Source organism: Colobus angolensis, unplaced genomic scaffold (genome assembly GCF_000951035.1).
Source record: "Colobus angolensis palliatus isolate OR3802 unplaced genomic scaffold, Cang.pa_1.0 Scaffold268, whole genome shotgun sequence".
Taxonomy (NCBI): domain Eukaryota; kingdom Metazoa; phylum Chordata; class Mammalia; order Primates; family Cercopithecidae; genus Colobus; species Colobus angolensis.
Window position 1 is genome coordinate 6,686,960 of NW_012115910.1, and position 25,893 is coordinate 6,712,852.

The following is a 25,893-nucleotide window of genomic DNA, read 5'->3' on the forward strand; positions in this document are numbered from 1 at the left end:
GGAAGGGAAGGGAAGGGAAAGGAAGGGAAGGGAAGGGAAGGGAAGGGAAAGGAAGGGAAGGAAGGAGGGAGGAAGGAAGAAAGGGAAGTAAAGGGGGAAAAGAAATGAAGGAAGGGAAGGAAGGGAGGGAGGGAGGGAAGAAGGAAGGAAGGAAGGAAGGAAGGAAGGAAGGAAGGAAGGAAGGAAGGAAGGAAGGAAGGAAGGGCATCCAAATAAAATTATTTATTTTCACAGACAACATAAACCTATATATAGAAAACCCTAAATATTCAACACAAAAAAAACTGTTAGAACTAATAAACTAAGTCAGCAAAGTGGCAAGATACAAAATCGTTATCCAAAAATCAGTTGCATTTCTATACACCAAGAATTAACAATTGTAAAAGAAAGCAATTCTATTTTCAATAGCATCAAAAGAGAAAAAAAACTTAATAATAAATTTAATTAAAGTGGTGTTTCAGCTAAACATTGGGGCACCAACTAGGACTAATACTAACATTTTATTAGATTATGCCAATTTTTAAGGCAAAAACAATTCTAGAGCAAGAGTGTCATTTCCTAATGAGAAGAGTCCATCCAATAAGAATATGTATTTATTGTAGATGTTTTGCACATAATAATGTAACTTCAAATTATATACAGCAAATTCTGATAAAACAAAAAAAAAGACAAATCTACTTGTATTTTGTATTAGTAACTGATAAAAGAAGCAAATGAGACACAAATAAGATATGAATGATTTGAGCAACATAATTAATATAGTTGACCTAATTAACAATATAAACTACTCTATCCAGCAATGACAGAATTCACATTCTTTCGAGGAGCACACACATTTATCAATGAACACATAGGCCATAAAGCATGTCTCAACAAATTCAAAATATTAAAACATTCAGAATATGTTTTCTCATTAAAGGGAAGTTACACTTGAATTTTTTTTTTTTTCTTGAGACAGAATCTTACACTGTTGCCCAGGCTGGAGTGCGGTGGTACGATCTTGGCTCACTGTAACTTCTGCCTCCCTCCTCTCATTCCCTTACCTTCCCTCTAACCTCTAGGTAGGAGAAAGAGGGATGGTGGTTAAGTCAATCACTAACGGCCAATGATTTAAGATATCATGCCTACATAAGGAAGCTTCCACAAAAACCGAAAAGGGCAGTGTTCAGAATGCTCGTAGGTTGATGAGGACATGGAGGTGCTGGGAGGGTGGTAGGCCTGGAGAGGGCATAGAAGCTCCATGCCCCCACATACCTCGCCCTATGCATTTCTTCCATCTACTGTTCCTAAATTATACCTGCTTAATAAACCAGTAACCTAGGAAGTAAACTGTTTTTCTGCATTTTGTGACTTGTATCAGCAAATTATTGAACACAGCGAAAGGCTCATGGGAATCCTGATTTATACTCAATTGATCAGAAGTGAGAAGGGAAGCCTGAACTTGGGGTTGGCCTCTGAAGTAGGGGCAATCTTGTGGGACTGAGCCCTTAACCTGTAGGATCTGATGCTAATTCCAGGTAGATAGTGCGAGAATTGAATTGAATTGTAGGACACCCAGTTAGTGTCAGTGGAGAAATGGAGAATTGCTTGTTGGGGAACAAATCCACACATACGGTCACAGAAGTTTTGTAAGTGTTCAGTGTGTGTATACAGAAAAGCAATCTGTGTTTCATTCTACAGGATCATGGGGTGTTGTCCCCAGTGGGAGCATCAATCTTAATGCTAAGTAAAGTGAGAAGGGCCACAGCAGAAAATCTGGACTCTTGTAAGTAGGATCATGACTAGTCTGCATATAGAAGTATTTATCACCCAAACTAGGACAGTCTTGAGAATAAAAGGAGTCACTATTATAAATTTTGCAGGAACAACGTGGCTCAGTCAAACCAGGACTTCTGGTAGATCTTGTCATAATTGATGAGAAAAAATTATAATCACAATGCCAAATTGTGCTTGGAGAGAGACCCATTTTAAGCCCCCCTTTGTTAAATAGGATAGACTCTCAGGAAATTACGTTACCTTACTAAAGGAGGAAAACATCCCCCATTCCTGTAATTCAGGCTACTGACTTACCCAATAGTCTATTCTGGAAACTGTCTTGCATATTTACATAACGGGCCACTTCGCAAGTCTTCCTGATAAACTTTATGAAGTCTTTCCAATAATATGCTTGCTCCAGGGAAAACTGAGCTTTTTCAAGTGTATGAAATATCCTGCAGTCAAAAAGAATCCAGAGAAAACTAAAATTTAAAAATGATCTTGCAGATGACAGTTAGATCATTATAAATTTTTCTAAAAACAAATATATGCAAATGCATGGCAGTCCACTTATGTAAGGAAATAGAATCTTACATAAGTGGTAGAAAGCGTTCTACTGATTTTTTTAGTTTGTTTACACACTCCTCTACCTTGACTTGAAAAATGAGGAAAGCAATTTATGAGAATACATAAAATATAAGACAGAATAAGTCAACAAGTAAAAAAAGAGGAAAATTAAAGACCATAACAGGAAGTGAACTTAAAGATTAAGAAAATAAATATTCCCTATTTGACATATTTGATGAAGAACTTCCTAGCAGTCAAGGAAAATGGAAATTGATCACACATATAATTCACAGAGTCATAAAATAAAAACAAGGCAAATTTTATGTACAGTTACAGCTCCCAAGAGAAGCTTCCTATTGGTAGTTAATGCACGATTTCTGAGTAATGACACAAACAAGAATTTCAATCACATGCATACCTTGGACTTACCAGGGATCCTCAATTTCTAATGAAAGATTAAGTCAGTGGCTAAACATTAAGGGAACCGTTTCATATTTTACAGTTTTTAGATGCTTTCCAACAGTACCAGTAGTTTAATATTTTTAAAATAAATTGAACCTCTTTCTATTCGAAATATGATCTACCATATTGATCTATCATTTGTGTAGAAGGTGCAGTTGAAATCATTTTGATGTCCCAATTGTTTATAAGTTTCCCACGAACATGTACTTACACTGTGGAGACAAGCTGGTGCTTACAGTCACTAGAAAAGACATTATTCTCAGGAGAGGGATCAGCTCCCAGCAGCAGGAAGAGCTGAGTGCAGTAAAGGCTTGCTTCTGACAGCTGCATCTCAAGTTCCTGCCAGTCCAAATATTCTTCAGGTATTAAAACTGACATATTTGTGCGCCAAGTAATGACCTCTTGCAAAATACGATCCTTAACAAGAAAAGAAGATATTGCTTATAATAAATAAAGCAATTCAAATGTGGGTATTTGAGATACAGCCTTTACCTTGTATCACTTAACAAGGGATCGACTCAAACTGTACACCAAAGATCGTACCCTATGGCATGGTAATTATCTAAGTTATAGTTCCAGATTTGAATCTTTACTCATGTTCAGGTTAATAAGTCCAAAAATAAAACTTAATCCAATAATAAAGTAGGATGGGACCCAGTGTCATAGTTATCTGTGTTCGCTGGTTGTGACAAGTAACCTGTGAATCAAGACCCCCTGAGAGTCTCACTCTTAGTACTACCTTCCACAATTTCTCTAGGCTGAGATCTGGCTCACACAAACCCATAAAAGGCAGCAGAAGTGAATTGTGCCAGACTGTGCCAGTTCCAGCTCCACCTTCTCTGAGGAGTGGTGGCTTCTACTCTCCCTCCTTGCCTTGTTCTTGCTTGTGTGCGGGATCCCTGGATAGCCATGTCAGAAGTCTGGTTACCCTGCTGAAAGACCATATAGAGAGGCTACCTGGAGAAGAGACATCTTGAGTCTGAGAGGAGAATGAGAGGCCCTCATCTCAGTATCCTAGCTAACCAGACTCCAGCCCTCACAGCCACCTGACTGCAACTACATGAATGATGCCCAGTAAGACCATCAGAAGAACCACCCCGACTGAACCCAGTCAACCCATAGTCAGAAGAGAAAGAAAAGAATGTGCTTTGTTTTAGGTCACTGAACTTTGGGGTGATTTGTTAGTGATATGTATCCTAGGCATCATCAGAAAGGCTATCTCAAGTATATGTAACCTATATATATATAGTTCCCTACTTTGTATGAGACTACAAGTTAGGCTTTACAGATAAAAAGAAATTTGGGATGGGATTTCTGTCAGGAAAGAGCTGACATCCAGTCACAAGAAAGGTATTTGCAAACAGGTAATGTTTTTTTGTGCCTGCATGCATTCACATACACTATTCTTCTTTATTTATTTTTCATTTTTTTTATAGGGTCTCACATTGTTACCCAGGCTGGAGTGCAATGGTGTGATTATGGCTCACTGCAGCCTTGACCTGCTGGGCTCAAGCAATTCTCCCACCTCAGCCTCCTGAGTAGCTGGTATTAAAGGTGTGTGCCACCACATCTGGCTAATATTTGTTTTTGTTTTTGTTTTTGTAGGGATAGGGTTTAGCTATGTTGCCCAGGTTGGTCTTAAACTCCTGGGCTCAAAAGATCTGCCCACCTAGACCTCTCAAAGTGCTGGGACTACAGGCATGAGCTACCATGCCCAGCCCTTCACATACACTTTTCTGCCTGCCTAGCATCCTCTCCTGACTTCTCTTTGCTTCCAAATCTTACACCTCATCTAAGGCTCATTGACTTATTTGGGAAGACTCCTAGATGCTGAGCTCCAAAGCTCTCATTGTTGTCTGCCCTTCTCTACCAAGATAGTGTCTTCTTCATGCTTATACTCCCTTCAGCATACCGTCATGCCCAGAGTAGATGCTAAGAAATCATTGATTGAAATAAGCACAGTACTCAATTACTATCCCAATTTTCATCTTGCTGTGACATCATTTATATTTCACTAGTTTCATTCTTTCACTGGTTTTAGTTCCATGGTATATAAGGAAGGATATTAAAAAAACAGGTAATACTGAGAAAGAAAAATGAACTCTAAAAATATAAATACTATAATTTTAATTCTCAGTAAGAAGAATATGGGCTGGAACTTGACAAAATAATCCTTCCAAACAAATCGTTCAACATTCTGCAGTCACACTTGAGCACTCAGCAGAGGTAGCCCATTGTCCTGGGCAGTTACATGAGAGGAACCTGACTTGTAAAGCCTGTAAACCACTCAAAGCCACAGCTTTGCTGGGATTGACTAATCACCAGAGAGGTTCCTCTGCTTTTCTTAGCATGTGCAGCCAAAAATGAAGCAGATCAAGGATCCAGGAAGCCAGAAAAGCAGAAGTGGCATGTTTTGAAAGTTTGAGGAATTTTAAGTAGGTTTTGGCCAGGCGGGTGGCATACAACCTTTCAGTCAGACAGAAGGGCCAGCACTGAAGGGCGGCTGAAGTTCAGAGAGCCAGCTTCCTTTAAGTGTATGGGCTCATGGCAAAACTTTCCTCATCAAAACTCCAGGTTAAATATTAGCATCTTTGGTGAATTTAATCTTAAACTGGTGCTCATAGAAGAGCCAAGATGGTAGAATACTTACAGCATCCTCTACTGAACCAAGTAGTTTGTTTAAAACACTGGTCTCAGAGGAGTTACAATAGCACACCAGTCCCTGGAGACCATCCCATATGCTGGAGTTTCCAGGGGGCAAAAAGGCCTCCTTCTCAGAGAAACCACCATTCGGGCAGACAGCATTCTTCGCCAACATCTAAAAGATTAATAAGACTGGGAAGGAGTAACATTTAAAGAGGCTTAGATACCCTCTTCATGGGCTCAAGAACTGCAAATACAATAAGCAATGATAAACATTTTAAACACGACGTAAGGTTTTGGAAAACCTGCATATTGTTTCCTTTTTTTGCTAGCACAATTCACAAAAGGAGTAAAATTGAATCTTGCAAGAGCTTCTTGAATGTTTTATTAAAATTGCTTATTTATAACTCTGCTGTGCTTTACCTGTTTTAGCTCCCAAAAGAACACATCCTTTTCCAGTTTCAATTGGTCAAGTTCAAACCATTTAAAATCATTAGCTGATGTCTCTAGGCAAATGAGGACTTCTGCAAAGTAGACAAATTGATCATTATTCACCTAAGGTAGGTAAGCTTGACTCCTACACATGGCCATGAATCAATAAACTGGATCCTGAAAACATGGATTTTTAAAAACTTGACCTATTATTATACATTTTCTTCTCTTCCTTAGAAAGGAAAACAGGAGTCATTATAATATCATGTTATCCTTTCCAAAGACTAGTGAGTATGAGTTTTTAGTTACAGAAGAGTTTTGCCTCTAAAGTAACAACCCCCTCACATTTTCCCTCTTCTCCCTGAGAAAATGAAAAGGCTGCAGCCCATCTGGGCAAAAGTGCAAACCCGACTTCCTCAGAAGAGGGCCGAAGGAATAATGCTCACCATAGTCAAGAAAGTTCAAAGAAGGGCATTCTGCAAACCCAGGGGGAACACGCTCTCCCTACCAGACACCAAGGAGCAGTGGTGGGAGGAGGCAGTAGAAGGAACAGAATACAAAAGATTTGCTTATTCACAATGCACTAAGGTCCCTTTCCAGCCTGAAAACCATGGATGCTGCTGTGAATGTGAAAGTCAACCCAGCCCTAAGACACTGCTTGTCATAGGCCACAACATGGGCTTAAGGAAAACAGAAGGATGCGCTCTTCACAGTGCCCTCATTGTTTATTTAGCCTTGGTGTGCTGTATTTTAAATTCCCTAGAAGGCATCAGAGCAAAGCATAAATATACATACGACGCCAGCAAAGTTATCTCCCAACTTTACAATGTGTCAGGCAGTTTCAAGTCCATTTTCCAATAAATTTCATGTTTACTCTTAGTGAGTCAGGGACAAATAACACCAGAGCTAGCTTACCTTGGACAAAATGTAAATTCTGAGCTATCGCATTTCTGAGAGCTCCATCAAGCTGAAGAAATCTCTTCAGTGCCGGCCACTGGGGCAGGTTTTGCAGCAAGCTTTGCAGTTTCCACAGATGGTGTAATCTGAGTGCAAAAATAAATAAATGAAATGAAATGAAAAGTAGTTCAAAGTGTCAACTAGGGAAATAAAAATTCCATTCAAAGGAAAATATTCCACTACTTTGAGAAGTGTGTTCACCAGACTGAAAGTCACACTTCATCACACAACCAGGTTCTTGACAAATTGCATTGTTTGAGTCACCCGATTTGGAGATTCTTTTGGTACTGAATATGGATTAAACATTCTCTTTACCCCAAAATGGAAAAGTATATTCCTAGTAGTGTGTAAAAGAATTGAGGGTTATGATAAAGTTTCACATGGGATCTAAAAACATTTCCCTTGAAGCCTATAGTTAATGAGACATAGAAAAATATTTTGAGAAAAGTTTCAAAATATAAAGATGGCGTGTGGTGGTGGACAGGACCCATTGCAGTGGTCCCAACTTGGGCCAATTGGCAATGCCTGTAGGATTCTCCAAAGTCAAAGGAAGAATGATCAGCCAGGCAGCTCAATACAAACAGTCCCTGGAGTGTCATACTAATGGGCTCCAGACATGGAAGAAATAACTGAGAAGAGAAGCTGGAAAGAAAATGAGTTTGATAATGTGAAGAACCTGAAACTGGAAATAAATATGGGAGAGGGAGGAGCAAGACACAGTCACACTGTGGGCGGCAGAACTGCCCAAAGCAGGTGACTCCAGGCTTTCTGTGTCTTTGAGCAACTACGTGGAATCCTGACCCTTGATAAACAAGGCAAGCTACAAAAAGAGAAAAGCAGAAAGAGATGTAGCTACTTGAAGCCCAAGCAAAATGTTCTACTGGCTGGAGCCATCCCACAGCTTTGAGCACCTGGCATCCATTTGGACTTCTGTGTCATAGAGGACAGTCTCTTCATGGCACCTTGATAGTTTGGGGTTGAACACAGGTTTGATAAACAGTTGCTGCTATTCTCTAGCTGGAGAGCTGATGGACCTGGCCACTGTAGAGGGAATAGAGAGAGCAGGCAAGGTCCCAGTGATAATTCTCCTATGAGACACCAGCAGGAAGTGGTACCCATCCCCACGTCATCACCCTACAACGCGGAGCAATTGCTCCATCACAGCCACATGCTTGGGCTTTCTGGCTGCTGACCAGAATCCTGACACCTCGTGCTATAGTGAAGCTGGAAGCACGGCTTTTGGAACTGGCTACCTGCAGAATGAACTGGGCTTAGGTTAGTCGTTGCTCTGACTCTTTGGGTTACACTGAGAAGGAAGCAGAGTGGCTCCTGGAAAGAACTAGAAAGTGAGAAAGAGATTATTTTATCTTCCCCAAGGAAACAAGAAATGCTGTGTGGCTTGGAACCTGGATCTTACTGTCAAGTCTCTTTAAACTCTGACAAGCAAGGATACCACATGGCCAGACCCTAGGGACTATTCCCCCTACATCTGTGAACAGACACTTCACATTCACAACAATGTGCGACATTGAAGGGCGAGTCCTTGCTGGAGGGCCCAGAGGCACCTCTGTGAGTCTGCACCTTGCCAAAATCCACGCTATCTGCTAGAGCCTGGGTGAAGAGCTCCCACACCTCAGCCACCCCGAATGCAGGGATGTGGGTAGGAACCAGACAGAACCTGGAGAAGAAAAGGCAGTCTGTAATGGCATGAAGAACTCAGTAGAAAACTGAGAGTCTGGTGTGATTTCCATTTCTTTTGGGTGAACATTGCAGCTTAGAAAAAGAAAAAGATATGAACAATTGGCTGTGGAGACAGGGTAGGAAAAAAAGGATGGAGTTTCTTGGACAAAAGCTAATGATAAAAGATACACAGTTTTCTGATAAGGGTGCATGTGAATCTCAGAAAGATTTAGAGAAGGCTGAAGGTGGCCAGGTGTGGTGGCTCACGCCTGGAATTCCAGCAGTTTGGGAGGCCGAGGAGGGCAGATCACTTGATGCCAGGAGTTCAAGACCAGCCTGGCCAATATGGTGAAACCCTGTCTCTACTAAAATCGCAAAAATTAGCTGGGCAGTAGTGGCTTGAACCTGTAATCCCAGGTACTCAAGAGGCTAAGGCAGGAGAATCGCTTGAGTCTGAGAGGTGGAGGTTGCGAGGAGCCAAGATCGTGCCATCCCACTTCAGCCTACGCGACAGAGCAAGACTCTGTCTCAAAGCAAAACAAAACAAAGAAAAAAAAAAACAGCAGGTGAACAGCAAAGCCAGTGTTTGAGCCTCATCTTCCGGCACTGAGAATGTGTGGAAATTATATATGGGAGCAGAAGAATGAGGGCTATCTTAGCTTTGTACCTAGAGTGTGGTATAGTCTTCAGCTTTCCCAATCTTTGTAGGACTGAGAGCCAAATACCGCTTCCTGGGGCTTCAATCCCCTGGCCTGGCACAGAGCAGGCAAAATCTAGGCTAAAGTGCCAGGGGGCATTTGAGATTTGTGGGATAATTACTTAATGTGGTGTTTCTATTAATGTGCATTAAGTAACAGACCAGCAGGGAGGTTTTCAATATCCCCAATGCAATGTCCCTGCATTTGTTCATTTATGATAGATGTTTTGTCCCTGCCCTTTGCCTAGATCACTGCTTCAGGGCATCCTTGCTGGCTCCCTGCATCCATCCTCCTGCAGCTTTTATGGCTCCGATGGGGAACTGTATTGCTGCCTCTAGCACCATCACCTCATGCCCCAGAACATCTCTTAAGTAAAAGTTAGGAAATAGGACCTTTGAAAGCAAGATCCTGTTTGCTAACAGTTCCAGAATACGTGAAAGAACTCAAAGTGTTTAGAATTGCTATTCCTTAAGTAATCATAGTAACACAATATGGTCCTATCCAATTCTGTCATCATAACTCTCCTTCATGGTACACAGAGAGCAAGAATTTGTGTGACTTGGTTTGAAATGAACATTTTTGAGATAATATTGAGAAATCATATTGTTCTTTTCCAAAGAGAGCCTTAACTTCAGAAGGATAATAAGACTCAAGTTACTACAAACTGCCACACCTACTGAGGGAAAAGATCTAGTCGGCTATTTTGGTGAATAAATTGTGATTATCTTTTAAAAGGAAGAAACAAGTTCCACCATTTCCTACTTCTAAAATATTTCTAGACCTTACATAAATGCTTCAACTATACAAAATCTTTAAGTAAATATAAAAACATATTTTTAGAAGAGGAAGATTCTAGGAAAAGAGCTACTCATGTAAGGTAGTTCTGTACATAAAAATGCCTCTGAAATGTATTTATTCATTTTTAAACAAATGCCAAAGACATAAAATCTAAAATCCAGGAAACTGACACCTTCTCAAATATTGCTCCCATATTCGGTGTATTGCAGCCTCTGAATAGGCATCCAGAGTGCTGCCAAGACTTCTACCCTGGTGATGGTCCACAATGAAAGCCTCTGATTTCCCATTTGCTAACTAGAAATTCATTGTTTAGCTGTAGTTTTACAGAATGTGTTCCTAACACATCCTGTATCATCATGCACTCTTTAAAATTCTGCGTCATCCACCTAATCAATAATCAAACAGGGAAATGCGCCTTACATCTTTGGAAATGTATGATTCTCTTTTGGGTCATCTGCCGCCAAGCTATCATTCAGCAGGAGCAGCACAGTGTGCAGAGCTTCCACCACCTTCCAGGGCTTGCTCTCTTTTTCAAACTGACTCCTGAGAGCCTCCAGACTATGGCCCATGCCTGTGAGTGTCTTCTGAAGCAGACTACCCTGTTGCCACTGATCAAACACCTACAAATTCGGAAACAAAAATACTAGCATTAATAACAGCAAATTGGAAAGAATAGTATTTAGTTAAGAAATTTTAACAGACCACTCTAGATGACAGACAGCCAATCTTTATTTTTTGGTAAATTAAAATGTCTGTTAGCAACTGCATTACGATTTAATTTCTACTCAGAAATTAAAGATTTCATGTTGCAACAATGGAGGCACACAACTTTATAATCTCTGCCTTATTTCTCTTTTTTCCCCCAAAGAGAAAAAAAGAGAGAAGGGAATAACATACACCTTTAAACAAATGAAATATAATTTAAAACATAAATGGACATATTTAGGATAACATAAATATATTTGCATATTTTTAAGTGTACACCAAAGTTAATACATAATTACTAAGTGCCATTTTATGACATGGACATGGGGAGGAGGATACTGAAGTCAATTAGCAATGTGGTTTATCATCAATATTACACAAAAATAGATCATTCTTGCCCAAGCCTGATAGCATGGGGAGGTGCCTGATGTGCATGTATGTGTGCTAACTACGCCTCAATTAACCACAAGTTATGTTACCCAGATAATGCACAAAGCAAGAGTGTCCACTAGATCATTGGATGCTGGTCATTTCAACAGTGTCCCTTGATTATTTTAGTGCTGGGTGACTGCAGTGCCATGAAGCAGACAACAACACCTATATATTTTTAATGATGTTTTATCCACTATTTGAGATTTTGGTCTTTATACATGACACATATTAGCAGGGGACAAAGTTAAAGAGGTGTGTTCTTTAAGGAAGAACATTAGACAGAGACAGCAAAACCTGATAAAACAAATGAGAAATGACTGCCAGGGGAGCTCTGCCTCAGAGTCTCCAAAACCTCCCCAAGAAGCACAAAGCTGTGAAACAGCAAGGGTCCCGTGAGCTTCTGAGACCAGGAGCAGTCTAATCACTCAGGCACTCTGCCCCACACCAACATCTCTGTAAAGACAGACTAGAGCCTCCCTTCGTGTTGTTAAATTATGGTCACTGAAATCACAGTCACTGTTTGTGCACAGAGCTTCTGGTCAAAACCAGAGTGAAGGGACAAGGCCAGTCCAGAACTCAAAGTGCTAGAAGGATGCTGAATGCTAGCATGCAAACGTCCAAAGAGCTGGTCAAAGTACTCCAGGGCAATCTCATGCACCAATAACGGAGCATGGGTCTAGGAACTTCTGAGTTGCCAAGGTGTGTGTGCAAGCCTAGGATAAACTGTTTGGTGATGAGTGTTGAGGGCCTAGGCCTATGGAGCTGGAGCCACTTGATGCACATGAGACAAAGTGCACTCAATGGCCAGGATGTGGGGCCATTTTATGTCCCTTTCCTGGGAGGGACATGAAATCCAACAGTAAACAACATGGCGGGGTGGGGGAGGAGAATGGATTTGGACACTCAAACTCACACACCTTTGAACAGAACATATAGACAGGGGACAGCACCTGCTGGTAGACTCTCAGCCAGCTGACTGCATGGACAAGATAGTTTTTGGCTTCTGACCACTTGGGGTGGCAGTCTCCAACGTGGCCCCGTTTCTCAGCTTCATCCTCTGATGTGCTGGACAAGACTGAACACACCATCTTCTCCAAAGAGCTGTCTGTGGGAATCTGACAAGAATATGAAAAAATATTTAGATGTAAAGCTCCTTTCCTAGAACCTTCCTCTTCTAACAATAACACCACGATCTTGCCATAGTAGAAGTTCTTACACTTGCTTGATTGAAGAAGTAACACGTGATGATATCGACGTGATTTACCTTGAGGGAAGACTTGGTAGTTTTAAAAAAAAAAAATTACATTTTTCAGTTTCATCCACAAACAATGGGAACAGCTGTTTCTCCAGACCAAGGACATGGAAATGACATCAAATCTTGTTTCTTTTGATTCTCAGGCCAAAAGTGAACATGGGTCAACCCAGTTTAATTGATACTTTGGATTAACGAAGTTGTTTTGCCAAGAATATTTTCTTTTCTGATTATCAAATGTGGATAAAATTGGAAAGATTCAAATTGAGGTCCTGGTTCAGAAACTGTTTAACATTTTTGAACCAAATCTCCTTTATTTTATACATGAACTTCAACACAGTTCCTCTAACACTGCTTTGTAAATACTTATGTTTGTGTTATAATGAAGCACATTCCCCTACAACAATTATAATGTCATCTTTAAGAGATTCTGTTGATGACTGCCATGGTCTAAATGCTTGTAGACTCCCCCCTTCCAAAATTCATATTTTGAAATCCTAGCCCACAAGGTGATGGTATGAGGAGGTGGGGCCTTGGGGAGCTGGTCAGATCATGAGGGTGAAATCTTATGAATGGGATTAGTACCCTGATAAAAGAGACCCAGGGAGTTCCCTTACCCTTTCTACCATGTGAGGACACAGCGAGATAAATTTCTGCTGTTTACAAACCACCCCATCTATGGTCTTTTGTTATAACAGCCTGAATTAACTAAACAATGGCAAAGTCTAAAAAGCTTAATTTTAGTCCCGTGCGTTCACTTTCAGGTTCCTTTAGGATCAAGATTTAAAATATTAACCTGTGACTGTCAAAGCATAGGGTCCCTGATGTTTTGCTCTGTTTTTTTTCCCCCCTTAATTAAAAATAATCAACAATACCATGTATCATGTTAGAGAGAGAAGGCTGAGTCCCCACTCAGATGTTCACAGTCTATGAGAGGCAGATGTGCAGTCATCAGGTTCCCTGGGACATGCCCTATTATAGAAGGTTGAAGGAGTAGAGGCAGAGGCTGAAGTGAGGTCATAGGAGCTCCACAGAGGATGTGAGGTTAGATAAATCATTTTCCAATTTGGGAAGCAGAGGCAGGGAAAGAAGAGGACTATTCTCTTGCAAGGGCAGCATGTGCTGAGTCTCCCTGCAGGCCCAGAGAGTGGTGGGGTCAGGAGTCAGGTAGACCCCAGGGAAGGCCTAGGAGCACAGGCTGATGCAGATGGAAAGGGCCCTGTGAAACCATCTTTGCAGATTATGAGAGTGAGAGAAGTCTAGCGTGGCTGAGTCCACCTTGCTTCTAGCCTCAGAGGCTGGCTGTCCTTGCTCACTCCTGGGCATAGACCAAGCTAACCATGGGAGGAATTTAGTTTGTAGTTTAACTTTTTAGCAAGGTTGATAGTAGTCCCTCCCTAAGATGAATCCCCTCCTTTCTCAGGAATAGAACTTGCCCTTGTAAGACTAATAAAAGGCCACAAGATTAAGATTATGGGAGGGGCTTGAATGCTGCTAAAATGTAGGTGTAGCTAAATGATAACCAGCCATTGGCCCCTAGCTAGCCTTCTATAGTCCCTTGCTGCTCAGGAGTCATGGGGCCAAAGATCACAAGATATGTGACTTTCCCAGTTGCTCCTGTAGATATCATCACTATTGTCAAACCCAAGATTGGTCTTTTGAGACATTTTTCAGACTTTTGCATTTTTCCACACCCTTGTGATTTCATCCCCAACCAATCAGGAGAACTCATTTCCTAGTCCCCTGCCCACCAAATTATCCAAAAACAAAAAACCCTAGCCTCTGAGTTCTCAAGGAGGCTGATTTGAGTAATAATTACAATTCCTTCCCTTGACTAGCTCTGCATTAATTAAACCCTTTCTCTACTGCAATAGTGCAGTCTCAGTGAATTGGTTTTGTCTGTGCAGTTGGCAGGAAGAGCCCACCAGGCAATTACACTTACAAATGGTGGGAAGCAGGCAATAGTCCCCAAGATGTCCATGTCCCAATCCCAAGAGCCCATGAATATGTTATGTTGTATGGCAAGTGAGATTTAGGGCTGCAGATGAAATTAAGGCTGCTTGTCACCTGGCCTTGATATTGGAGATTATCGTGGGTAACCTGGTGAGCCCAAAGTAACCACAAGGGTTCTTATTGGAGAAAGGAGGCAAAAATGTCACTGCCCAAGTGATGGGATGTGGGAAGGACTAGACCTGCCATTGCTGGCTTTGATTATTGAGAAAGGGGCTCAAACTCAAGGAATGTGAATGGCCACTAGAAGCTGGAAAAAGCAAGAAAACAGAATATGCCACCCCAAAATATGTTTCTTTGGCACATGGATTATTTTGAGCTAAAGACAAACTGAAAACCAGCAGAGGCAGGAAAAACTTCTTACCACTCCACGACTATTTAAAAATAGAGTATAAATTTCCTTTTGGTAAAGGAAATTTACATTTATAAGGAAAATTTACATTATTAAGATAATTTTCATCTGTAAAGATGTCTCCTACCAGAAAGAGAGCTGCTTCTCCAAATAACTCTGATCACCTGGGAGATTTCTCTGCAAAACAGGATAACTTATTCACTGTACATTTCCTCCTTTCACCTTCCCATAAGTTGCCTTGCTACCTAGAAACCCAAAACCCCCTTTCCTTTGTTTAGATAGACTTGGGTGGTGTATAAGCCTTAATCATCTGGCTTCTTCCTTAAAATACAGATGATCCTTGATCTGCAATGAGGTTACTTCCTGATCAATCCATCATGACTTGAAAATATCATAAGCCAAAAACACATTTAGTACACCTAACCTCAAAACATTACCAAACTTAACCTAGTGTACCTGAACTGTGAACAGAACACATACATTAGCTTACAACTGGAAAAATAATCTAACACAAAGCTTATAATAACATATTTATTAACTCATGTAATTTATTGAATACTGTACCGAAAATGAAAAACAGAATGGTTGTCAGGGAACATCTATATATTTCTCTTTGTGAACTCCCAGACATACCTACATAATAACTGATTTTCCTCTTGTTTATCTGTCTTTTATCAGGTTAATTCATGAGCTCCAGCCATTGAATATGGAATAATAGAGAAAAAATAATTTTTCCTCCCCTACAACAGTTTGTCCCCTTGACCTCAAGAAGGACTTCAGCCCTGTAGACACCTTGATTCTAGCCCAGTGAGATCATTTCAGGGGTTTGACCTCCAGAACACTATGATAAAAGAAAATGTGGGTTGTCTTAAGGCACTATGCTGGGGGTAACTTGTTATAGCAGCAACAGAAAGCTCACATATATGATGTACAATTTCCATGGAGCTTTGTTGATATACACAGTGGTATTTTCTGATCATTTTCCTTTTAATTCTAATCTCAATATATCTAACATTCTAAGGTAAAAGTTTTACATAGTTTACTCAAACTATAATATAATGAGAAAACAGATCATAAAGATGGAGAAAACTAGAATAAAAGTCAGCCAACTGGGGTTTCATATTCCATCTACATCAGTATCCATGAGAAAACCCAAGGGTCACAATTTCAAGTCCTGTGGTAGGTAGGCAGTTCATAAAATTGTGAGATGATTAATAAAATTATGCTAGGGGTACAAGAAGCACAAAATTTAGTATACTGTGGTGAAGCCTAAACCTACCTGGCAGAACTGATTTTTCAAACACCAAGCCAGTAAGAGGGTCTGCTGGCTGCAGCCAATCATCTAACCCCCCAGACTGAGAGCACAGATCCAGAGTCTAAATATTGAAAGAAACAGTCTGAACACAAACTAGCTGCACTGAAATGTGAAAAGTGCTATCTGGGAAGACCAGGTTGTGGGAAACTCACACAGAAGTGAGCAAAATCTACACACCCAGCATGGACTGAGATCCTAACAGAAGACAGTGGGTCCTCTCCAAACATTCCTAGCTCAACACTGACCCAGGAGCTGCACCAGAAATGCTCTAACCCTGGAGGTGGAGTCTATGGATCAAAGCTCCAGGTGCATAGTTCTCGGACCTGCACCATGCAAAGCAGAAGTGCCTACAAATGGGCCGGAGTGACAAAAGGGACTCTGTAACTAAAAGATACCTCCCAGAACCTCAGCAATACCAGCAGTGAACTGGGTCTTGGGGATCATCCAGTCCAACCCCCTTATTTCACCTAGTTTGGGAAGAGGCTCAACTTTGGTGAACCCAGCTGGCATTCATGACCCACAGATCCTACTCTTCTAATGAAAACTATCTCTTTACCTGGAAATTCACCCACTTGCATCCCCACTCACTACAGTGGGGATGCGCCATCTTCCTACCTGGACCCCACTAGCATTGTCTTCAGAATCTCACACCCTCACTTTACCTGGCCTCTCCCACTGCTAGTTCCCAGAGCAATCAAGTGTCCTATTACTTCCAAGCTGCCTTTCCATTCTGGGATAAAACTACATGGTAAGAGAAAAGAGACACTTCTAGAAAAGCTGGAGACAGCAGGGGTGTCTTCTGTGTAAGGAGCTCGGGTTTTAGCGGAACTCTCCTGTCTGGCTGCCTCTCCCGTGGCACCCACTCACTCTGCCCCAGCAGCATGCTCTAGATCCAGTCTCCAGGAAAGACTCAGCGGTGTGAGAAACAGTCAAGCGTGTGTACCTCCTTTAGTTCAGCTGAATAGTTCAGGATCTGTTCCGTGTGAAGATCATCAAAGCCAAACTGGGATTTGAGATCATACTGGACTTTCTGTGGATCCCACACTATATTCTGCATGGACAGGTGGTAAACTGGCTCTGCTGGAACAACAGAAGATTTACGCCATCAGTTGTTTGAATATTTTGATATGTCTAATGTAATTCAGAAAAAAATACCTTTTCACCTCTAAAGGAAGAGCAAATGAAGACCAAACACCATTGGGGCATCAAATAGAGAAAGCAAACAGAATAAACACTTGCTGCTATAGAGAGAATGGTGAAGTGTCCCATGCTCCCTGGCACAAACGGTTGCAACATTTCCAGAGGGTAATTTTAAAACATATTTCAAGAGCTTTATAAAATTCGAGTCATTGAACCCAATAATTTCACTTCTAAAAATCTTTCTCAAGAAACTTAATCAGATATCTGAACAAAAATTAAGGTGTGACAATATTTTATTGGTTCTATACTGATAAAATATTGAAAACTAGCTAAGTGTCTAGTATCAAGGGAAAGGATAAATTATAGTATATTCATAGCATAAAATACTATAGAGTCTTTAAAACTGTATTCCCAATAATTATTTGAAGTCATAAGAAAAAGTTCCCCTAACTCAAGTTATCAACGTATCAAATTCATGAGCTACCCAAAAACCCCATGGCACTACCTGGAAGTGACACATTCAAAATATAAATCCAAGACCCTCAAGGTACAACAAAATCTCTGGGGAGTATGCCTCAGCAACTGCAAACATGAAAACACATACATTTCAAGCTGTGTTTGAACCTTGAACCTTCATTTAGAAACTAGATTGTTACAGATCATGATTCAACACTCATTGACAGTCCCTTCACCTGCCAGCCACTATTAAACCATTTTCACATGCATTATCTCATAGGATCCTTATAATTGCAGTGAGGTCTACAAAAAAAGCACAATCCATGACATTTACGAAGACAGACCAAGTGAACGGGGACTTCAGGAAGGTGTTAAAAATGGGGAAAATCCCAGAAATACAGGACTTTTTGTTTCCAGTCTGATTGCCTTTACATGGCATCATGGAAGGAAAAAAGATTGGTATCCGAGATTAAAACAAGCATTTATTGTATGTTGAAGAGGTACGAGGACCTAGACTAAAAATATACCATGGGAGGGCTCACTTAGTCCTCCAACAACACTATGAGGTAATTGTCCCCTTTTTCTTAGAGTCCCACTTATTAGATTACGCCTCCGATTCAAACCCAAATGATCTGGCTCCCGAAGCTGAACTGTACCTATTAATCTCCACTAGTCTCAGAAGGTGTTAGAATTACTCACAGTGTTCCAGAGAGGAGAGACAAAATAGTGACATCAGTGTAGCATACTTATAAAAGTATAAAATCTTTCTCAAAAAGTGAAAGACAACTTTGATTCAGAAATTTGTTGCTAAACAACAGAGAATTCAGAATGTGTAGATTAACAGTTTCAGTGCATAACATAATTGGACCAGTAGCCTAAAGCCACATGAGGCCACTCAGTCCTTCCTCTTCACATTGGAATTGGCTCATCAGGCAAAAGAATTTATCTTGGAGACAAGAGACATGAAGACAATTTTTAGTTACTTCTCAAAGTATGTTTTGTAATAGTGTTCCTTAGCTTTGACTCACTGGAGAGTTAATAGAACATTGTTTATTTTAATTACATTCTTAATGGTAATTACATTTTCAATTGTAAGGCAAATTGGTTGTTGTAATTTGGATGATATACAAAAACTTGAGCTTCTAAATGAGTTTGTTAAATTAAGGTTACTGGGAAGATTTCGATGAGGTGTTTTCTTCATCTCACCCCACACCTCTGGGTTTTGTTCTCAGCATAAGAAATAGTTCCCAGTGGAACGAACCTAACCGGAAAATGGAGTTAAACGTTAATGAACTAGCTTGTCTCTTACAGAAAGCTAAAATAAAAAAAATAAAAAAAAAAAAAAAACCTTTCTATGTGGGTCTCACTGTGCTGAGTCACAAGCAACAAGAAGAAAGAAGCAACAGGTGGAATTTGGGGCAATAGAGAGTTTTATGTTAGTTTGCTCCATGAAGCAGCAAAATTCTGAATGGGATTGTAGAAATTTCTGTGTGTAACAATCTCATTATACAATAGTTCAAGGATGGGCGCAGTGGCTCACGCCTGTAATCCCAGCATTTTGGGAGGCTGAGGAAGGCAGAGCACCTGAGGTCAGGAGTTCGAGACCAGCCTGGCCAACATGGTAAAACCATGTCTCTACTAAAAATACAAAAATTAGCCAGGCGTGGTGGTGCATGCCTGTAGTCCCAGCTACTTGGATGGCTGAGGCAGGAGACTTGCTTGAACCCAGGAGGCAGAGGTTGCAATGAGCTGAGATCTCGCCACTGCACTCCAGCCTGGGCAACAGAGCAAGACCCCATCTCAAATAATAATAATAGTTCAGGAGACTGAGACCTCAGGAGAAAGTAGCTGATGGAAGACTTGATCCCAGGATCCTGAACCCCAGACCTGCGTGCCTCCAATCCACTCCTCACACCTGCCCAGAAGTGTCTTTCTATAATGCAGATCTAATTCTGCTGCTCCCCTGTCCACTGGTGTTTTGGCCTGAGCTCCCTTTCTATGCTACCCCCTGCTACTGCCCACTGTACCTCAGACACACTGAATGTCAAACATTCACAGCTCTCAGCAAGCCCAAGTAGCTCGCACAGTCTTCTCTCTTTCCAGAGATGCTCCCTCATCTCTTTGATAAAGTCCAAATCACCCTTCAAAACTCCTCCTTGAAGCTTTTCCTGAAGCAGATGTCAGATCCTTACTCTGTTGTCTTTGTTTTTTGTTTGTTTGCTTGTGTTTATTATTATTGACATATCTCTCTCCTTTACTAAACATGACTTCCTTGAAAGTAAGAACTATGTCTTTTTTTTTTTTTTTTTTTAAGTTCTGGGATACAAGTGCAGAACACGTAGGTTTGTTACATAGGTATACATGTACCATGGTGATTTGCTGCACCTATCAACCCATCATCTAGGTTTTAAGCCCCGCATGCATTAGCTATTTGTCCTAATGCTCTCCCTTCCCTCTCCCCCAACCCGATGACTGGACCTGGTGTGTGTTGTTCCCCTTCCTGTGTCCATGTGTTCTCATTGAAGAACTGTGTGTTATTCAGCTTTTTATTCCCACTGTCTGGGAAAGTGTTTGGCTCACAGGAAGTGCTCATTGTTTATTCAATGAGAGAATTAATAAATAAATGAACAGATGGATGGGTTGGTGGGTTGGTGAGTAGATGAATGGGGAGGTAGACAGATGGAGAGATGAATGGATGAGTGAGTGGATGGATGGATGGATAGATGGATGAATAGATAAATGGGTTGGTGGGTTGGTGAGCAGGTGAATGGGGAGGTAGATGGATGGATAGATGAAGGGATGAGTGAGTGGATGGATGGATGGATGGATGGATGGATGGATGGATGGATGGATGGATAGATCAATGGATTGGTGGGTTGGTGAGTAGATGAATGGGGAGGTAGATGGATGGATAGGTGAATGGATGAGTAAGTGGATGGATGGATGGATTAATGGATGAATTGATGGATAGACATATAAAGAGGTTGATGGGTTGTTTAGTGGGTGAATGGGTAGGCAGAAGGATGGATGGATAGATGAATGGATGTGTGGGTGGACGGATGGACAGATGAGTGGAAAAATGGATGGATGAATGGATGAGTGGATGAATTCCAACTTTGTTGTTCTCTCACTGTATTTCCCTTAGAGAAACAGTCAAAATAGAAAAATAGAGAGAAGAAGGGAATTAAAAGTAAAATGCTCAGGCTCAGTTGGCAATTCAGGAAATAATAATATCCTGGGTCAAGAAAAGAGCTATATAATTCCATTCCCTCCACTGTGCTAGGGCTGCTTATTTAGTTAGGGACTCTGTAAGTCCACATCAAGCTGCCTCCTCTTAGTAGCTTTGTCATTTTTAAAATATTTCCTTCCAATAGAAGCTTAGAGAAGGGAAAGATTAAAATCACAGAACTAGTGATAGGTCTAATATTAGAAGAAATAAAGTCAAATAATTTTAAAATCAGTTAATTTTAACTTTAAAATATCATTTATATTAGCAATGACTGCAGAATTTCAACAGTGGTAGAAAGTCAAATTCAGTTTTGAGTTCCAAATGTTTATTCTGTTTTTGTCTTGTATTAACAGAAACAATTGATTCTTTTTTGAATTTGAAATTTTAATTAAATCATTTTGAACATCATTTTAGCTCTATGTCAACTGTCAATGAATTTAAGTAGTGAAATATTTTGAAATATAGCAATAGCTACAAGGCACCCATACCAGTGACTGCTACTCCATGTCGCTGTAGAAATGTCAGTGTCGAAATGGTCACATTCAATACAAGTTCAGAAACCTGGGAAAAAGTTTGGTTGAGTGGAAGCCAATCTAAATCTTCTAGGGATATTAAGGAACTAGAACCAAAACAAAACAAAACAAAAAGCAATATGAGTGGGTAGTTAGCAAAACAAGTAGCATCAATTCTAGGTTTATTTACATCCCATGGACTGGGACCCTAGTGGTGTTGCAAGATGTGGCTGGACCATTTACATGTCAGCATTCTTTGTGGCTTTAATGTGACCCTAACTCCCTGAACTAGTAACTAAATGTAAGAGGTAAGGTCTTCTCTTGAAACACTTGAGAACTTAGGTCATCTTTCACTCTGCCCTTGACACAGAACTCAAGTTTGCATTGGCTCTGCCATAGTGTTATTTTATACGCGGCCTTGATTCTTCCTGCCATAGGGCAGCTGATGAGGCCAGCCAGGGCGCAAAGAGCTGCTATGTTAGAAAAGCAAATAAACAGTCAGCCTGGCTGCTTCAAGTTCAGATAATCAGTCTAATATCTGGGGGGCAATACCACGTACCTCAATCCTCCACCCTGTCTTAACCTATGGATCTGAATAAGTCAAGGGTTGATCAGTGGCTGTTAAACTCTTTCAAAGAACAAGGAGCTCTGGGGAGGGAGAATCTACATATATATGATAATAATTTTATTTTTAAAATACTAATATTTTATTTTATAAATAAATACGCTTATATTTGTAGATTAGAAAATGCACTCAACAGAAGTTGTAATATATCTGCATTTTAGCAACATGAGACCAACACAGTCATAAGCTGTGCTTCCAAACAGATTATTTCCTTGTAGATTTTCATCAGGAAAAATCTTTTATGACAACTTTGTGTATTGAAGAGTATCCCAGGATTATAAGATATATCATTGAAACCTGGTACCACTTGCAAGTACTTGTCTCTATGAATGTAGATTTTCTTGATGTCATGCCACTGAAGCAAAATATGGAAATACAATTTATACTGAAGCTGATATGGTTCAACAACTGTCATCAGTATCTTCTCATTTTAAATTTTGTGTCTCTCAGAATAGCCCAATTATTTTCATTGTTCACTGCTAACACAGTCAGAGCTTTGGGCAAGAATACAAAGGGAAGCATTTCAAATATGTTCAAATATTTAAGTTGTAAATCAAGCTAACTAACTATCAAAATATGTTCCATTTTCCTACATTGGCAAATAGATCTTCAAAACAACTTTGAAAGCTACATTCAAATTTAGAATTTTCTGATCCTCAGAGTTATGCACCAGAATGTGGGAGTTTGGGGAGCACCTGTCCCTAGCCCCAACCTTCAGCCCATTCCTCTCCTATGTGCTCCCCACCCTCAGCTTGGTCCGTACCTCAAGAGGCCTCAGTGCGCATAGGTAGGTCCTCCAGCCTACGAAGCCCAACAGCACCCATGCCTCCCACCCTACACTCCTGACAATGGCTGCAGCCATCCCTAGACTACCCTTGGGCTGGAGGAGGCACAGTCCAGTGGTAAGACTTGCCCTCAGAAGTAGGGGCCAGGAAAGAGGCTTCACCAGGCTCTGGCCATTAAATAAGGGAACTCCAGGGTGAGAGGGAATCAGGGTGTGTGGGCTCTGTGGACACATTTCCTTCACCCCATGGGCATTCTGAGCCGTGAGCAGAGGCACAGTCCAGGGAAGGCCACAGTGGGGACCTCCCCAAAGCATAGCCCCCAGGACAGGGCCCTTTTTGTCCTAGCCTAAGGGCGATGTGGGTTGCTCTCACCAATGGCAGATAGAATAAATAACAGTTAAAAATCAGAAAAGAATATAAATCTTTGCTACTGAAAAATAATAAAACCCATTATTCATACAATGGGTTTACACAAAATAATTCAACTGTTTATAAAAGAGGGCCATGCTGATTAAAGCTTGAGAAGCCCACCATGGGAAGGGATGCTCCCAAAGGTCACCCCATGTAACATGGAGGTCAGATCCAGCATAGGAGACCGATGTCCAGCTCACTGAATTACACAGGAAGCAACTGAACTTATCAGTTCTGAATGCTATGTTGGGCAACTATGGCATAATTTCTTAAGAAATTAGTTGAAATTATTACATTCAAGCCTATCTCTAATAGTGAAAAACTTAGAAAAACCCAAAAATACAATGCCAAATTTATTAAGTAAATTATGGTATATAGTACTTTACCAGAATGATATATGCTGCAGCCATTAAAAATGGCCATTTATAAACTATAACAACATATGAAATATTAAAGTATGGCACTAACTTTTTAAATCGGGGGCACACACTCTGAACAACATCACTGTCCATATATAAAATATGTGCACAGACAGATGAGGGACAGACATGGAGGTGCAGAAGATCCTGTCATTTCAAGGTAACATTATTGTGAAGTTTTTTTAAATCCAACAATTACTAATTTTTATTTCCCATTTTAAAAATAAGGTTAAAAAAACAACATATCAATACTTAGATAAGTTTTTCTTTTTCACTTACTTCAGAACGTTCTGGAGAAGTTTCACTGCAACATCCATGCCGTCTTCCACATGATCATGGCTTGTGTGTAGCCTCGGCAGTAACAGTAGAAAATCCCAGATATGAGGTTGCTGGTGGAGGCTTTCCAGTTTCAATATTACCTCCTCGGTCTTATTGAGATCCATCTGATGGGGGAAAAAGAATACCAAAAGTTTCCCTCTAGAGTTTTATTAATAAAGTAAGTAAGACAGAGAGACAGATGCTGCAAAGGTACAGCATCTGTACCTTTGCATCTGGTACACTTTATACGTCACTACATTAAACAGATTTGCCATTATGTTGAACACAATGTTAAAGCTATCCTGGTCAGTTGGAGGGTTTTTTTAAATGGCTTAAAAATATGGACAAGGAGGGGGAAGTATGGATGGGGGAAGAAGAAAAATAAGGCCAGTTTTTGTAACAAGCTGTACCAACTTCCACAGTTTTTGAAGCGACAAAGTCTTTGACATAGACCCTAGATAAGAATGTAATGATCTGTTCTTTACATGTAAATGATAAAAGAAAAGAGAATAATTCAAATATGAACAAGAAAACCCAACATTTCAGTGAGCACTGATGGCTTGGTCAGATGGCAAATGCAGCTGGCTCCATGGTATAGAGCTTTTGGATTTCTGTAGATAACCGAGGCTTTCTTATAATAAGAATGCCAAGAATGGCTAAGTGCAAAAATAGAAGGAACATGGGTCTCCAGTGCCTCACTGAGCCTGCATGTTCTCTCTAGGTAGAAAAACACCCCAACACTCCATGACATCCCAGTAAGAGCTCCCCCACTCTCTGTGTTCCTAGCTCCACAGTTGCTGGCTCTCTTCTCGCCACCTAGTTCCCATTACTTCAATAAAAGTGAATCCTCCATTTTAGACCACTCATAAAAGTCACAGCATTTATCTTTCAGTTGACATAGAGTTAAACACACAAGAAAAGAAGCGTTCTCCAGAGATCCAACTACTCCAAACAAGACACACTCCCTCTTCCTCACATTCAGTGGAATGAAGAGAGGGTCTCAGAACTCAGCAGGGTCCTAGGAAGCTCCCAGAATGAGCTCCTTCCATTTATGGAGGATTCTGGTTCTGACTTCCAGCACACTACCATGTTTTCAGCATGACTTCAGCCATCATTCTCAATAATTTCCATATCTAATGATCCTCACATCCCTTCTGTTACTTGATCTCCCTTCCATCCAGTGATATTTTCTTTCACCTGCTTGAATCACCCATTTCTCTGGTCAAAATCTTGATTTTCATTATTAATAGCTACAACTTTATGCACCTCACTTTTTGATAACCAACCCCACTCCTTTTCTACAGTTCCCCAACTCTAATGACTCTTCAGCCCTACCAGGCCCTATATTCCATTCTGCCAACACCTCTTTCTTGTCCCCATTGCCCTCATGCACCTGGTCCATCCCTGAATGACCTTTCCCTGGCATACTCACTCAACTCTTTTCTCCTCTCACAATCTATCATATATTCCTCTGGCAAAAAAAAAGAAATCCATCTCCAGTCAAATTCAGTGGTTCAGTCCTCAGGCTGAGCTCAGCCCTCCTGCTCTCCCACCCCTCAAGAGTATTGTCCAGCAACTCTCTTCTCTTTTCCCCTCTATTGTTTCATTCCTATCAGCATGTTATGATCTGCCATCTTAAAAAACACAACCTATTCCTGCCATAAGTGCAAAACCCCAAATGCAATCATGAGCAGACATCAGACAACAACAAAATTGAAAGATAGTCTACAATATAAGTGACCTACTCAAAAATCCTGATGAAATAAAGACAAAGAAAGATCGTTCCAGAACAAAGGAAACTAAAGACAGGACAACTGAATGCAATACATGATCCAAGATGTTCTTTTACTGTTAGGGACATTATTAGAACAATTGGTAAATCTGGAAGTAGTCTGTAGGTTAAATAATTCTATTGTATTAGTGTTAATTTTCTGATTCTA

The 25,893-nt window shown here is 40.6% G+C and overlaps 1 protein-coding gene across 1 annotated transcript in view; it reads right to left on the reverse strand.

The window, feature by feature from the left end:
* The window catches only part of ABCA13 (ATP-binding cassette, sub-family A (ABC1), member 13), a 502,078-nt gene that overhangs the window by 425,661 nt on the left and 50,524 nt on the right, over positions 1–25,893 (reverse strand). Inside the window, exons 6-15 of the mRNA XM_011947569.1 lie at positions 23,915–24,078; positions 21,372–21,502; positions 17,002–17,135; positions 12,080–12,244; positions 10,413–10,612; positions 6,775–6,902; positions 5,851–5,951; positions 5,435–5,602; positions 2,996–3,201; positions 2,071–2,210 (exon numbers count right to left, since the gene is read on the reverse strand). Of these exons, the coding sequence (XP_011802959.1) occupies positions 2,071–2,210; positions 2,996–3,201; positions 5,435–5,602; positions 5,851–5,951; positions 6,775–6,902; positions 10,413–10,612; positions 12,080–12,244; positions 17,002–17,135; positions 21,372–21,502; positions 23,915–24,078 (1,537 nt within the window). The remainder of the gene's footprint in view (positions 1–2,070; positions 2,211–2,995; positions 3,202–5,434; positions 5,603–5,850; positions 5,952–6,774; positions 6,903–10,412; positions 10,613–12,079; positions 12,245–17,001; positions 17,136–21,371; positions 21,503–23,914; positions 24,079–25,893) is intronic.